Source organism: Mya arenaria, chromosome 1 (genome assembly GCF_026914265.1).
Source record: "Mya arenaria isolate MELC-2E11 chromosome 1, ASM2691426v1".
In the NCBI taxonomy this organism is placed as follows: Eukaryota; Metazoa; Mollusca; class Bivalvia; order Myida; family Myidae; genus Mya; species Mya arenaria.
Genome location: NC_069122.1, coordinates 38119486 through 38136130, shown reverse-complemented (window position 1 = coordinate 38136130; position 16645 = coordinate 38119486). Strand labels below are relative to the sequence as shown.

The 16645-nt window shown below is 33.5% G+C and overlaps 2 protein-coding genes across 3 annotated transcripts; both read right to left on the bottom strand.

Moving 5' to 3' along the window:
- Nucleotides 1-648: 648 nt before the first annotated feature.
- LOC128237545 (interferon-induced protein 44-like) lies at nt 649-4951 on the bottom strand. 2 transcript variants are annotated; one of them, XM_052953145.1, is made up of 6 exons: nt 4292-4951; nt 3968-4032; nt 3268-3468; nt 2836-2967; nt 2134-2297; nt 649-1875 (listed from the first exon to the last, which is right to left on the bottom strand). In XM_052953145.1, exons 1-5 carry the CDS (start codon nt 4833-4835, stop codon nt 2229-2231), a joined length of 1011 nt encoding a protein of 336 aa, XP_052809105.1. In that variant the 5' UTR covers nt 4836-4951; the 3' UTR covers nt 649-1875; nt 2134-2228. The 2 variants fall into 2 exon arrangements, with proteins under 2 accessions (XP_052809105.1, XP_052809098.1); XM_052953138.1 differs by having other exon boundaries at nt 2134-2248.
- Nucleotides 4952-7912: 2961 nt separating this feature from the next.
- On the bottom strand, nt 7913-13615 carry LOC128239398 (interferon-induced protein 44-like). The gene is made up of 6 exons (XM_052956024.1): nt 12985-13615; nt 12635-12699; nt 11176-11376; nt 9953-10084; nt 9513-9684; nt 7913-8921 (listed from the first exon to the last, which is right to left on the bottom strand). The coding sequence occupies exons 1-6, from the start codon at nt 13529-13531 to the stop codon at nt 8581-8583; spliced, it is 1458 nt and encodes a 485-aa protein (XP_052811984.1). The 5' UTR covers nt 13532-13615; the 3' UTR covers nt 7913-8580.
- Nucleotides 13616-16645: the final 3030 nt, after the last annotated feature.

The following is a 16645-nucleotide window of genomic DNA, read 5'->3' as shown; positions in this document are numbered from 1 at the left end:
ATAATAATAATAATAATAATCATCATAATTGTGTATTGTTAACAAGTTGTGTGTCGAGAAAGCTGATGAATTGGTATCAAGCGGCAGCTGATTATACCAATGTCCTTTTGTGTATCGAAATGTATGTGTCTTAACAGTTTTGTGGAATCACTTGCTATGTTTCATTGCATAATCTCGTGAAGAAAGAAACGCAAATAATACATTATTAATACCATCAATGCACGTGAATAAGAATCATCAACATCATTTAAGCACTGGTCTTAACAGGAAAGTATATAGTATAATGAATAAAGGCATACTAAGATTTAAACTCATAAAGCATACCATTTAAATACATTCATGCAATGCTCGCCTCATAATCGTCATGGACATGTCATTGTGAAATATTGGTCCGTGCCTGTTACCTATCAGTAATGACACCCGCTGTGACAGATTCCTATCGTGCGGTCATTATTTGGAACCATGCTGTCACTGATACGATATGTATTGAACCCAGATGTGTGAATCAGTTGCATGCCAGTGAATTGTCCATTAGTAAAATGTTACGAAGGAGACAGTTTTATTGAATCCAATTGCACATGAGAACATATATAATCTGTTAAATTTTTATTAAACCATAAAATATGTTTAAAAAAATTGATTTGTGCTAATAATTGTCGGCTGATATACATTATACAGAAGTCTTTCTTTTCAATAAGCAGAACAAATAAAATACTCCCAATGAAATGCAAACTCATTGCAACTATTTAAATAACCCTGATGAGGTATAGAGGCAATATCCTGCCATCCTGTAAAATATATGTCTGAAATGTGATATCATGCCGAGGTATGAAGCTTTGTTTGATAGTTGATTAAAAATAACATTACAATACAGAAGGTGTCTGACGATATATAAAATAGATACGGCTGTATTTTTTGGATGGGTGTGTGATGTTACAAAGACACAAGTATTTGATTACAATTTTACTGTATATAGCCTGATTAACAAGTGTTCTGATAACATTAAGTATGACCCACATCTCGTTCTTGTGTAACAATGTTAAACTCATTGAAAGTGGATAATTTGATAATTTAATTTGTTTATCAGGAGCAATGTATACTTTAAAAGGCAAAATAATCATCAATTACTTTTAACAAGACTTCCATAACGAAATGAAAATAAAATTTTGCTTATCCATCTTGTTATCACTTGAAAAAACATTGCACTCATACCCAGTCTGTATGCAAGTTAATTTTGAATGAAATTTTCTTTAAAACAGACAAAACAAGTTAAGATAATTATGTCGTCATGAAGGATATTTTCGCTCCAACACCGGGCATTTAGGTAATAGCATACGGACATATTTTTAGGTAATAAGTTATTCACATCGTTCAATTTCACAGACATTATAATTTGTTTTTAAAATAAAACAGTCAAAATCATTTGAACTCATTGTGTAGTCCCAATATCACTTCGTTGTCAATTCAAAAATCATTTTTAATTTAAAATTGTTAAGACTCGGCGTTACACAAAGGTTAAGCTTCTTCATGAAAATATCACGATGTTTTAAGCAGTGTCTGACCCGAACACTTCACTTTCGCCCTGGCCACTATTTGCCTTTCCTCTTCTTCTTATTTGTTTTACTTTCCTGCTTTCCAAGTAGTCCTCCGCAAAGAAAAGAATCTGTCGGACAGCCAACAAAACCAGGATATTCACGTTCTCGTCACTCTCCATTTCCTCTTCATAATTCTTAACCGGAAGTATTCAGTTCCGTGCTAAATTCAGCAGGACCGCCACTTTTTCCACTACTTCATTGACAGTGAGGCTCATGAAAGTTTTACTGATATTTTCGCAAAGTTTGTCAATATTTGTCACCAATACTGCTTGTGGTATCTCTGAAATTTTGAATATATATACAAATCCATATCTTGTTGCAATCATAAGGCTTTCTGTTTAAAGTCTTACTCAATAATACAATCATGAATATACAAAATAAAATACTTGAGGGTGAACTGGTGCAAAAATATGTTTTGCGATCAAACTACCAATGCAAACCAAACAGAAAAACATGGTTTATACATTTCTTGCATGGCTATTGAATTCCCTACGGTTAAACAGCATTATAATCTAATAAACAGTGCTTAATAATTTACCCTCTATTTAACAGATCCCAATGAGACATTAATTTTTGAAGCAAATCTCTCCTACAGTCGAACCGTCCAAGACGAATACAACACAGTGTATTTTGTTACTCAGTGTGGGCCATTGCTGAAAGAAAGTCCGCATCGTCATTTGATATCAGACTCTTCGGTGTCATCTAAGAAGAAATGCTAGTGTTAAAATTGTAGTGAAATCTTTAAACGATGAATTTGACAGTTATCAAGGACTCATAATAATAACTAAAACGACATTGAAGAACCTTTCTCATCGCAGCTTATAAACGGTATCACTTAATTAAAATTGCGGTATTTGTCATTGCTGGGATAAGGAGTTCCCCACAAAGACATATTCTGTTTTTAGCTTCCCTGGTTTTGATTTGTTGCATTCAGGAAAGATCATTGACTAATTAGGTCAACAGAATAGTGCCGATAAGGTGTTTGACGCAAAATCTAAGACGAGAAAATGTTTACCCACTTGTTATCCTGTAATTGTATTTGACATTATCATAACGATCTTGTGAGACAGCTAAATTGATTTTGCTTATTAATTGACTGTTTGTTTGTGAAACCAAACTACGATCGTTGCCTTATTTGCTTACAAAGTGACCTTCTTATTGATATATTTTGCAAATCAAACTTTATTCACAACTTGTTTCAACAAAGTGTTTTAAAAATCTGTTTTACAAAATGTTTTACCTCATAAAAGTTCGGAACGTTGCCTTCAAGTATGTTATTGCATTGCAAAAGGTCTAACGTATTCGTCTCATCTATACCACTGGTGTCGTATAGCTGAAGACTTGCTTTATCACCAAAGTCGTACGGCGTAAACTGGAAAGGTATAACATTAATGGGTAATTTCGTTGACGAGGTTTTTCGTATTAATCTCCGTTTGATTGCTTACTTTCACCACAGCACTTCGAAACGTTTGTTCTTATGATCGCTTATGACTGCCACCGGCCAACAAATGGTTAAGCGATTTTGGTAATGAACAGCAATGAAAAAGGTTTCCCTTTTCTTTTGAAGATACATGTAATTACAGGTATACACAAGTGCTTGGAGTAAATACATGTATACAGAGCACCGATGTAAAAAATATGCAACGTAAATAATTAAGTACGATCAACTTACCAAAGTGGTTGTACTGGTTAGCGTGCTACCACCAACTCGTGCCTGGTGTGATATTCTGCCTCGAAACACAGACGCCACTAAATTGCAGAAGCTCGATTTACCCGAGCCTAAAGGCCCCAGAAGGAGAATGTTAAAATGTGGGACGCCAAGTCCTGCAGGTGGTTTGATGCCTTTTACTTCTTCTTTCAAACTGTCAAGTAACTACAAAAAAGTACATAAGGCGCATGAAATATTTCGACGCCTTCAGTACTTTCGTCAATTTATGCTTCATAGTTAAAAAGTAGGAATGATATATTGAATGTTAACAGGAAACACAGTCTTTCAATTGTAGACAGTTATCATCAGATGCAAGTATTATTCAAATTATTTTGAGCATAGTTCTTCTGCGTTAGTTGTGGACATGGTCACAAGGCCTAGTAACACTCGATGCCCCCTAATAATAAAAATGCCATCAACTGATAACATAAGGAGAGAAACGAAAACTGATATCTGCGGATATTTCGAAACATGATGGTTGCATGCAAACAAAGTTAAAACCTTGGCCCGAAGTTTATATGATGCTATTTTTTATGCTAATTATCATACTCAACAAATAGTAAATTTATCTAACTCAATGTTGTGAAATGGACAGAACAAAAACAGCCACATCAACTAGCTTAAGAACTAGCTGCTTCTTAGATATTTGGCGTAGTGAGTTTACCTTTGGTCCCCATTTTGCAGTTTTCCGCCATGGAGTCGGCAAATCTGGCTTTTGTCTTCGCCCATCTATTTATAGAACATTTGAATTGACCTGTCCTTTATTTTCATTTAAGATAAACACGATACACACGGTATTCTTTTCCATTATAAAATACACATATTATCCTTATCAAATGAGAAAAATCAGCAAGAACAAGTACTTGTATATTTTAAAATAGAATATAGAATGAACCTAATGACTGATTAGAAAATAAATTGTATATTATATAATGCACTATATGAACTTTAACGTATACTATAAAGTAATCTGAATATTTAACTTTACCTTTGACGGCGTAAACCTCCAACTCCGCCACTCTCATGTGTCCGTTGTTGACTTCCTTGGGTAAAGTTCCTCCTGTTTCGTAGTTTTTACCGTATAAAATCATATTGCCATTCATGTTGTATTCTCCCGAAGACGACTTTAGTATGTCACCACTAAATGTAAATAAGTCGACACTTGTGTTGCTTCCAAAGATTGGCCCATGACCGACAAATGAACAAATAGCTGTCTGCCCGCTTTTTGATGGAAATTTCTTCGGGATCTTACTGCTAGAAATATCCAACTGGTATAGAAATGCCGCGTCGTCTGTTTGATTCAAAACATTGTGTGGTGATTGCCAGCTAACCCCGGTGTAGCCTCCATACACGGAACCCTCCATGTTGTACAAGACTGTAAGTGTTGGGCCTTGGTTATCACATTTCTGATGCAACACACTCGCGTTACAGCCATTCCTTGTTATACTGTAGAGCAGATCAAAAGTCTTTGGCCCAGATCCGATCCAGGATTCCACTTGATCCAAGTCCCCTTCTGTTAATCTCTTACTCATATTTGAATTAAAACTTCAATTCATGTATCTTTAACAAGAGATTTCATTAAACACTTTAAATATCTTTCAAATGCTCGAAGCGTTTAAGTTCTAAAACTTCAATATGCAATATTTACTTCCTTGTTATGAGTGATTGTACGACACAATGTTATCTCCCAAAGAAAGACTACTCTAATTTACTTAAGATAACAATGCAGTATTGAAGGTCATATGGTATTCACATTTCATTCGTTACAACGCAGTATTTTAATCACCGGCAATATTTTGGGTTAGAAAATTACCATTAGGTGATGAAACGGTCTATAATTATTCTTGTTACAGGAGCGAGATTAAAATCATTCATACAACCCAAATTTCCACATTTGTTTAGCGCTTTTGTGTATCGACACTATGTTAACAAAATAAAATTGACCGATAGATTTTTGTTTTTCTGTATTATATGAGTTTGTGTATTGCTGCTGCTGCTTAAAAGTCCATTCACTCCGTATTGTTCATTTAAGACTACATACTTTTACACATATTTTTAATGGCATTTACATTTACCGTAGTTATTTTTGTGCCTATCACATATACAAATGTTCACACCCGTTTTGTTTCAACGACTTTTAAATATTTTGAATAGTTTTAAACATGGTTTGGAACATAGATTTATATACCTATTTGCACTTACTGGTATTCATGATTATATACATCTAAAAATAATGTTGTCTTTTGTATGTACCATAGTCATAATTAATCATTATTCGAACCGGAATTGTAGGCCTAGAATAATGCCTTCATACATTTTATTTCACGCATATATATTTATTTTCTTATTTTTTAAATCATAAATGCTTTATATATAATCTTAGCAGACAGAAATTAAAATAGATAAACGATCTCTCAGGGCTAGTTTAAAGTGATTGGTTTTTGCTCGATGTTGAAGATAGCTCTCCACTAAGCGTAATAAGCATAACTGGTGTCCTGTTTTGGAGATATAAAAAGAGGTTATCCCTGATGGAATCGAATCAACGACCTCTTAAGGCTTGTTATTGAACAAAAACAACGTTCGATGGAAGGCCTCTAGGCAATATTTTGTGCCAAATATTTAAGGCGAGCCAATACATTTTATATGTATGTTTAGGATCAAACCTTATAAACACTATCAATACGGTTTTGTCTGCAGTTAATGTTATATCATAACTTCTTTTCCAACTGAGTTTTAAATTGTTTAATCGCAATAGAATTTAATCTAAAAGGTTGTGTCATACTTCATTGAACTTAATTAGACAGAACCTATTGATGAAAAAACGGTCCATTGTCAAAAACATAGCTAAAAATAGAAAATTGCACCGAAATAAATATTTGTTTTCAATATATAATATATCGATACATCGCACTAGCATGATGATAATTATCGATCAGGCCGTAATATCACAAACATACGGGTCTTGTCCCAATCTTAAGTTCAACTTATTTTCCAATATTAAAGCTTTTTATTACGCACAATTACTGAATAATGTTTCACTTATTTTACAAGCTCATGTTCTTGTGCATTGATGATAAACATAATTCCTCAATATTCTACAGAAAATATTCTGAAGCACAAACCGCTCTTAGGCAATAATTAATTTTTTTTAGATTTGACCCAAAACAATTTATGCTCCAGAATTATTATTATTATTATTATTATTATTATTATTATTATTATTATTATTATTATTATTATTATTATTATTATCACATATTAACTAAATAATTTTATTAACAGAATCTATCAGGTAATGCTTTCTGATAATTTCTTAAATAATACAATGCGGTTCTGTGGTAAAATGGATTGAGATTAAAGTTGAGAACTGACCAGTATTTTGTTTATTGGAGCCCTGACTATTGTTAACGTTTAGTATTAGATATGAAAAATGCATCATGAGGCATATCATATTTTTTTAATTCATTGATGTTGATGCTCGAAAGCTGCTTTGTCCGCAGTAAACAATCGCCACAAATCTTAAACATAAATCATGTATTAACACTGCTGATCACACAAGTCATTAAATATACATAACAAGCACTTCGAAAGTTAAACAAATCATTGACGCAGGTGCATACGAAAACATGAGGGAGAATCGTCATCGTCAACATCACTACACTCAAAAATGCCGAACAACAAAGCCAAACAACTTGAGATAATATATCCACGTTATTTTCATAATTCATATTGCAGATCAAGCAAATATACGATGATCTTGTTCAAAGGTACAAGGTAAACGTTTAACCGGCATTTAACGCGAAACATAGAGCAAAAAAACCAATATAGACCTCCCCACATACAAAACACCAATGTCATACCACTGATGCATCGAAATGTATTTATTAGCAAATTATGGGGGTTACCACCTTCAGTATTACAGGACCTATTTTGGTCATTGGCCTTCAATCAGGTCAATGTTAATGTGAGTTATAATACCACGTGCGTGATTCCCATACATACAAGGAGATACAGGGAGGGAACATTATCATCTTTTAACTGTAACAGGAAGACAAGTTGTGAAGCAAAACATTTTGACGCCACGTCAAGGGCAATACCAAACTCTGGCTTTCCAGTTTCACTAAGCTTTATTTGTATGCAGAGTAATGATATATGTATATATATGTATATAATAGAAAGGGCATGTGTGTATTGGCAATGATTTGCAAACATGGGTAACCAAAATTTTGTATCCTGATTGAGGGTTTTATATATTAGCTATATAAAGTCAATGTGCATACACAAACAAACTTTTTTCAACCAAACTGAGCAAAATGAAACATTAAATGATATTTTATTTCTGAAAATAATCACATGCTATGAATGCAAAACAATTTCCTTTGTATGGCACGAGCATAAATGTAGAATCAAACAACAAATTATAATCGATCATTTCCAGCAAGATTCTTTTATGCACATTTACTCTTTTCGCTAGTATAAACGAGGGGTGTCCGGGAAGTTCGCGGAATTGCAATATCCATTTTCGTTTTAAATTTCAAATACAAATATGTCTCAGTTAATCATACATGCAATTTCAGGAGAATATATTTGCATTTTATAGTATATTTCCGCGATCTTCCCGGACACCCCTCGTAACATATCAACGAAAATGTATGGTTATAACAGTTCCTGTATATATGTTGTGTTTGTGAAGTGAATGTGTTGTCCAGGAATGGGTCGTGTTACTTTTCGCCATTTATTCATACCAAAAACCTCGTTTCGGGCTTGCTCTAAATTTGTTTGTATAATATTACGCTCAAATCTTCTCTGAGCTAATTGTATATAACTTAGTTAATAAAATTCAATTTTGAAATGAATTCAAAACGATTTAATAAATGAATTTGTGTTGCACAAATGACAAATGCAACTTAAGGTCTTAATTACTTTCACACCTTTCCTTTTTACGTTTTGGAATGAGCAAACTATGAAACAAATATTGTATCAATATGTCTACAAAGTATGTAAGTAATAAGATATTGACACATTTTAACAAACAATTATTCAAGAACACAGTTTATCAACCAACATGAATGGTAATCTTAAATTAGAAGGAATAGTCAAACGCATATATAATAAGTCATTATTCAGTCATATCATACACATTTACAATGACGATATCGTTCTCAACACAATGTCTTTAAGATATCTTGCTACTAATTATCCGAGGACATACCATGTGTAGTTGATATTGACGTTCTGCATAAGTTAAATTTCTGCACGACCATATCATGATCAGTTTTAAGCAGTGTCTGACCCGAACACTTCACTTTCAGCCTGCTTAGCCTTTCCTCTCTGAATTCTCCTACTTTGTTTCACGTTCATGGTTTCTAGATAATCCTCTGCAAAGAACAGGATCTGTCGGACAGCGAGCAAAGCAAGGATGTTGATGCTCTCATCGCTTTCCACTTCTTCTTCATAATTCTTAATTGGCCAAATATTGTTCCGCGGAAATTTGAAAAGCTCTGAGACTTTTTCGACTGCCTCTTTGACCGTTTGACTGATGAAAGTATTGTTGACATTTTCTTCCGTTTTTTCGCAGAGCTTGTCAATCTTTGTGACTATAACGGCTTGTGGTATCTCTGAAAGGTTGAGGGAATGCCCATATGTAATATTATTCTTTTGATATAAAATTACACAAAGCAAACTATGGAGACATTAGTAATACATACTTTAATAATAAACGTTGTTCAGAGGCGAAAGGCAACCCAAACGACAGTGAACTAGAAATTCACCATACAAAACTACAAACAAACTCGATCGATAAGATAAATGATGGGATATCGCCTTGAAGCTTAAGACACTAATGGTATCATGAATCCACAAGGTCAACTATTGTAGCCAAACGCATACATTTCCCCTGATGTAATGGGACAACTGCACAGAGAAATTTAAACATCCTTGCAGAACTGTTGGACTATATACAGTTTAAAATTAAGCTACTGCTTCGAGCTACTGTGTTAGATACTTTATCTTTTCTGTTGAACAGATTCTGATACGACTCCAGTTTGTGCAGCATAGGCGTTGAAATGTCGCCAAACGCATACATTTCCCTAATGTTATGGGACAACTGCACAGAGAAATTTAAACATCCTTGAAGAACTGTTTACTTATATATACATATAAGTTAAAATTTAAGCTACTGCTTTAAATTACTGTGTTAAAGACTTTACCTTTTCTGTTGAACAGATTCTGATACGACTCCAGTTTGTGCAGCATAGGCTTTGAAATGTCGTCAACGGTTGAACCATCCTGGACGAATACAACACAGTGCATTTTATGACTCAACTTTGGCCTATGCTGAAAATCCGCATCGTCATTTGATATCAGGCTCGTTGATGTCATCTAGTAAGAAAAAATACTCATCATCATCATCATCATCATCATCATCATCATTATCATCATCATCAACATTATCATCATCATCATCATCATCATCATCATCGTCATAATAATAATAATAATAATAATAATAATAATAATAATAATAATAATAATAATAATAATAATAATAATGATAATAATAATAATTATAATAACAATGTAATATATTTATATTCTTTTGAAAGACACAAAATTATATATTGTAAATATGTACAATTGATTCGAACACCTCATTAAAGTCCGGCACGTGACCTTCGAGTATGTAGTTGCATTGCATAAGATCCATGGTATCCGTCTCTGCTAGACCTCTTGTGTCATAGAGCTGAAGGCTGACTTTGTCCCCAAAAGTGTATGGCGTAAACTGAAAGTGTATTTTAAAGGTCGGAGCTATGGATAAATTAGTTTGTGCATGATAATTTAGATTATGCATGATTTGTTTACATTTTATAAATTTTGTTAATTTTCTCCGAACGACCGAGTGATCAACAGACTGACAGATAAAGCGACCAACCTACCGACATACTTCCGACCGACATTCTAACCTTCTAACCTTCTAACCGGCAGGCAGGCAGGCAGGCAGTTTGAGGGCTTTGGAAGGAAGACCGACGACAGGCAGTTAGGAAGACCGACGACAGGCAGTTTGGGGGCTTTTAAGTTTGTCATGTTTGTTTTAATTTTCATATAAATTTTCTTTTTCAAATTAAATTTGACTGATAGATATCAAGATTTAACTCTGTAAATATCGTTTTGGTATTTTTTAAAGTGACACTCATTCATAATCAATACATACACATGTGTAACAAAAACAAATTTTGAGTGATTATTCTTTAAATACTTACCAAATAATTAATTTATAGAAAATAACTAGATTGTAACTGTATATTTAACAGATGAAAACGCAAACATATTAAATGATTGGTGAGTGCTAAAAGTTTAACGGTGATCTACTATCGCCTCATAAGGTAGAAATGCCCTGTTCAATATCAATACGATGCAATCAACAGTTCGCGTAAGCATATGAGACAATTCATCTGTAAGATATTTTTCTCTTTTTCGATATAAAGTGAATTTAACATTTCACAGTTAAAACCGATGCATGTAGGTATACCATGTATTAAATGGAAGGAAACATAACACATACCTTTGCTTTGATATGCATATTATTATTTTTATCATGAAAGATGTAAAGTGCATTTCGTCAAATACATTGATGTTCATATTGCATTATTTATCAATTCGCAAAAGAAAACCATATAGCTTACAATTGAAGTAATTAAGTTTTATTTGATGTGACACCTCGTATTATAAAGCCTTAACATTAAATGTATTAAAATACCTTCATTTTAAAGTTCCTTTCGATGAAATATGCTCTAAATGGCGTCCCTAATGGCGCAAATCGAAGAAAATGTCTGCTATGTTACTCTCTTTAATTGTTTATACAAGGAGTCTTACCATTGTGGTTGTACTTGATTTCGAGTTTCCACCAACTCTAGCTCGGTGGGAAATTCTCCCCCGGAACACGGACGACACCAAATTGCAGAAGCTCGATTTACCCGAGTCTGAAGGCCCTATGAGAAGAATGTTGAAATGCGGGACATCAAGTCCTTCAGGGGGTTGGATTCCTTTAACTTCGTCTTTCAAGCTCTCCAGCAACTGCCAAATGGAAGTATCTGTTTGGTTACCACGATCATCTACATAATTAAATGCAATATACTTTAAACTAGACTAAGTTTGATTAAGGACTAAGCATGGGAATACAGATGAAACATTCCAGTGGTCTCTTATTTCAAACTATTCTACATTTGTTTATACTATCCCTATCTCGGCTTTCTAAACAACTTGATAAAAACAACAGTAAACAAACATTCAAAGGCTCTTAAAGCTGCACTCTCACAGATTGACCAATTTGACATGTTTTTATTTATCTTTCTCGGAATCAGCTGATTTTGGGATCAGTATTTTCAAATCATTCACATAGGAAAACACACAAAAGAACAGATCACAGTTGTTTTGAAAACTGCCGAAATATGCATTTTCCTTAAGCGTTAGTTACTCATTTAGCATAAAACATCAATTTAGAGCTTAGATATTAAAAACTGGGATCTGACATTTTATCAATAGTCTTATATCACAGGTGTTTAGACATTTATAACCGATAATAATTTAAAATATCATCAAGAACTCTGAAGACATTATTGATAAGGTAATCTGGGGAATTTTGACACAAAATCAAGGAAATAAAGTCAACAGACACTTCCGAAAGAATGTTAATGATTTTTGATCCAAAGCCTGATGAAATCTTCTTTTGTAAACTTTGTTCAACTCCTTACTACCCCACAACATGTCAGCATGAATGTATGTTTAACACCCAAAACATATCGTTCCTCAAACTAAATAAAACATGAATTTGGGGAAACAATTGACCTCCCCCACCCATTTTATAACTGTGGAAGGCCCTTAAATTTTTAACAAAATCAGCATACTAGGGTTTAATAAGTAGAATAAAATATTAAAATGGCCATATCCCAACTCAATTCAAATGTACCTGTAGATAACACGAACTTACAATTTGAACTTGGACTAAAACTGATAACAACATTATCATATTAGTTTTAGATTATATTTTGTTATATATGCAATACAATATGTATACATCAAACACAGTTACATTAAAGATGATATATCGTGTGAAGAAAGAATCAACATAGAACCCAATAAATGGTATGTGTTTCCATAAATAAGTTTTGTCAATTCACTATCGATCAATAACCTGACAAATCCTGTGGGGTCCGAATTGATGTACTAGTTCATGTTTTCACCTTGACAACATAGCAGCAGCAACAACACCAACTACAACTAGAACAAGCTATTTAATAAGCTAACTGTTTGTTCATCACCATACTTAAATTACCTTTGTTCCCCATGTTGCAGTTTTACGCCATGGAGTTGGTAAAGCCGGCTTTTCTCTTTGGCCATCTGATAGAAAGACATTATTATAAAAGATACGTGCATATTCCTGACCTTAAGTTATACAATTCATTGTTATACTTTCCTTCTCTGTTAGGATTCAATATATTGATTTAACTGATACAATTATCGGTCTCAACAGTCAAGGACTATAATGCATACATTTATTGTAATCAGACGAACATATATCATAAAAAATAATACATTTTTCATAAACTTAGATTACATGAACGCTCCTTTTTATTTATGCTACATGAGTAACACAAATGAAATTCTAGTAACTAAAATTAATACCTTTGACGGCGTAAACTTCCAACTCGATCACATTAAGATGTCCATTGTTGACATCCTTGAATAATGTTCCCCGGATATCGTAGTTTTTACCGAAGTGTGGATCTGTCATTCCATTCAGATTATACTCTCCAGAGGAGGACCTTTGTTTGACCCCACTAAATGTTAACAGGTCGCAGCTGGAATAGCCACCAAATATCGGTCCATAACCAAATACTGAACTAATAGCTGTGTGACCGTTTTTTACTAACATTTGATTAGTCGCCTTCTTGCCAGAAAAGTACAACTGATAGAGAAATGCCGAATCATCTTTTTTGTTAGTGTTGACAGTCGCTGTTTCCCAGCTAATCCCCGTGTAACCTCCATACACGGAGCCCTCCTTGTTGTACAAGACTGTAAGTGTTGGTCCTTGGTTGTCACATTTCTGATGAAAAACACTCGCGTCATAGCCATCCCGTGTTATGCCATACAGCAGATTGAATGTTTTGGGCCAAGTTCCGATCCAGGATTCTACTACATCAAAGTCCTTTTCTGTTAAACTCTTAAACATACCTAACTCTTTATACGATTCGTTTGTGTGACTTTAGCACTTATTGTCAGCAACAGTGTTTTCTTTAAAATGCCCTTATTTATTTCAAACCACAACTCAATGTACACACGTTCAAAAACTTGTTTTACTTCCTTGTTATGATTGACAGGCTTTTAACGATAATGCGACACCCTACTATCACCTAAAGAACGACTACTCTAATTTACTTAGGAACACAAGCGCGTTATCATCTTCACTTAAATTAATCGTCAAAATCATGATGTTTTCATTGGCCAATTAATCTAAAAGTCCAATCAAAGCAGCCAGATTTTACTCCATTTCTTCAGGTTAACCCCAATATGCCTACTGAATACTATCCCTGGTATTCATTATAATATATGAATAGAAACTTCACGGATGGCCGCTAGTCGAAACATTGTGCCAAATATTCAGGACATTCCAAGAAAGTGTCATGTCAATTTGCAAGAAAAAAAATATCAAGACAACGTTGTTTCTGAATTTACTCTATATTCACAATATATTTTCAAACTAGTTTCTAAGTTGTTGCACTGAAGAAGGAAATATGAAATGTTGACCTATACTTAACTGAACTTAATAAACCAATACAAAACTGGTCCTTTGTCAAAGGCATTAGTTTAACTGAAGTCAAATTTAACTAAAATTTAATAGATATATTTAATAGTACGGTATATCAATGACACACAATCCATGCATTTAATACACATATAAATCTATAAATTGATACTGAAAATGAAAATAAACCAATAGTTGTTTAACTAAATCATTTCTCTTACTTGAGTTGACATTATATAACACAGGGATTCTGGTAGAATGCTTGCAATTCTTTATCAAGTATCTTTTCAAATGGACCCATTTGTTATTGACCAGTATCAACAGTCAATAAAATAATCAATTAACCCATTCTAACTACATTTGGGGTCCACCAGCAATCGAAGCGAATTCATTACTTTTAAATTACATTGCAATTATATAGCGAAATGAAGTGCTAGAGCAAGAGCTTTCAACTACCGATATCGAATACGCGATAAGCCTTAACGATACTGTAGTACCGAATTCCTAAACGCACTTAAGCGGAAATGTTATTTAGCTGTAGTTCGTCGTATACATGAATGAAATCAAATACACAAAAAGGCTTAGTTAAAGGATAATAAACAATAACATATTATCAAACCCTCGGCCACGTTGCGTAGATTGTATCTCGGCAAGTATCCCCAGCGGGATTGAGCCTCATGGTTTATTGTTGCGACTGTTAGGAGTCAGCCTTGACTTATTTGTAGTTCTAAACACTACATAATTATATCATGTATACATAAAACTAAGTGTGTTTATCAAGGATGGTTAGGTACCGCCTTGGAAGGCTTTTGCATTAGGTACTCTGAATTACATTCCTTCGTCTGCAGATAAAGTCGGGAACCCTTATCATAGAAGTACTCGGGGTTTACTTATAAGTTTATTAATATTCCTCAAGTTAATGCGTTCTTTGATAAGATTTACCATTTACGTTTTTACTTTATTCGGGATTGTTTGGATAGGAGTGAGGTTATGCACACAAACTAGTTTAAATCCCAGTAAATTGCCATTTGACTGACCCTTTCAAACATATGATGCAGTTATTGTTTGAAACTATAAAAATCCCACACAGTCTGCCTAAGCAAATGAAAGATTAAAAACTGTGTGATTATAGAAACACAAACAATATCATTAAAAGTTAGTGGTAAGCCACACGGGAAAAGGGAAACTAATTTTCGAACGGATTATAACTAACAATTATGCCATTATATCACTACAAGAAGTTTACTGCTCAAAGCAATCATTTTTAAAATGCGTCTTTAGTGGTAACCGTTCATATAAAAAAGGAATCGGAACTCTTATCAACACTAAAACCAATATAGAATATGTAAATCATACCGAAGTTAAGGAGTGTAGACGTCTAACAGTAGTCATCATATTAAACAAAAAAGGAAATAACCATAATAAAAATGGATCCGACAAGGACTTGCCTATGACATTTGTTTTGTTACATATCTACTTGTCTGAGAATAGTTAAAATATGCAATGCTTTCTTTTAGTACCTAAATCGAAACATAATTATATACAGAAACCCGCAATCAACGTATAGAATACCAACAACACAAGTGCTTGCATGTCAATCTTCAGTATATTTTATTGTTATACGCAAAATCTCATGCCTCAAGTTTCATGATATTCTAAAACAAAAGGAATATAAATATCCATATAAGGTAATGGCTGTAATATCCATTCACTTATTCATAGTCTGAGAAAGAAAATTAAGACAAATTTCACTTAAAATCGAAAAACCTTACAGTTACTCTTTTCACTTAAGCTGTGACTGAATAAGGCAATATCCTCTAATATGCAGAAACCATAGAAAATCGTTCAGTCTGAAGTTTAAACATGTTCAAAATAGTACATACTTGAGTCATTCTGAGTTGTTTTTTTTTCACTTTAACAATGCGATCTTCACAGGATTTGGATAATATTATTAAAACTGTTAACATTGATGTTTGCAATAAATGGGTCTGGATGGGGCTGGGGGGAGAAGTGAGTGCACAGCAGCCTAACTAGGACCAACAAAAAATCAAGTATAAATAAAATTATGTTCACGTTCAGTACTTTGATCCAAACATAAATTATTCATGCATTGACCCTTAAATAACATATGAAACACCAAGGCATTTATATGTGCACCTCATGTGGCAGTATGTTTATCAAAGTGAAAAAGTCCAGAAAGGAAAAAAAAAACTCAAATTCAGTACTATTTATGAAAGAGTCATATATATTTATTTATATTGCTACTTTGATTTACTATTAAATATCTACATACCAAAATTTAAAGAAACCTTTTTTTTGTTCCACATTTCCCTATCCCTTTTTATAAGTATCATTTCACTTATTAGTCTTCCTCCGACAATGCTTCTGAATAAAAATCGGAAACTCCAGATTTTGACGCACAAGTAGCGCCAACACACATAAAGAATGCATAACAAACTTGGATTGATCTAATACAAAGACAGATAAATTCTTCAGCAAAATTATCCTGTCATATTATAAAAATGTGGTTTGTTTCCCTTT

Excerpts from the sequence above, each read along its gene's own strand:
- LOC128237545 (XM_052953138.1), bottom strand. The coding sequence starts at position 4,835 with ATGAGTAAGAGATTAACAGAAGGGGACTTGGATCAAGTGGAATCCTGG. Across the intron at positions 4,033-4,291 it reads GGAGGTTTACGCCGTCAAAG|ATGGGCGAAGACAAAAGCCA; the intron begins GTAAAGTTAAAT and ends TTCTATAAATAG. Across the intron at positions 2,249-2,835 it reads ACGTTCCGAACTTTTATGAG|CAATGGCCCACACTGAGTAA; the intron begins GTAAAACATTTT and ends ACTTTCTTTCAG.
- LOC128239398 (XM_052956024.1), bottom strand. The coding sequence starts at position 13,531 with ATGTTTAAGAGTTTAACAGAAAAGGACTTTGATGTAGTAGAATCCTGG. Across the intron at positions 11,377-12,634 it reads CTGCAACATGGGGAACAAAG|TTGCTGGAGAGCTTGAAAGA; the intron begins GTAATTTAAGTA and ends TCCATTTGGCAG. Across the intron at positions 9,685-9,952 it reads ACGTGCCGGACTTTAATGAG|ATGACATCAACGAGCCTGAT; the intron begins GTGTTCGAATCA and ends TTTTCTTACTAG.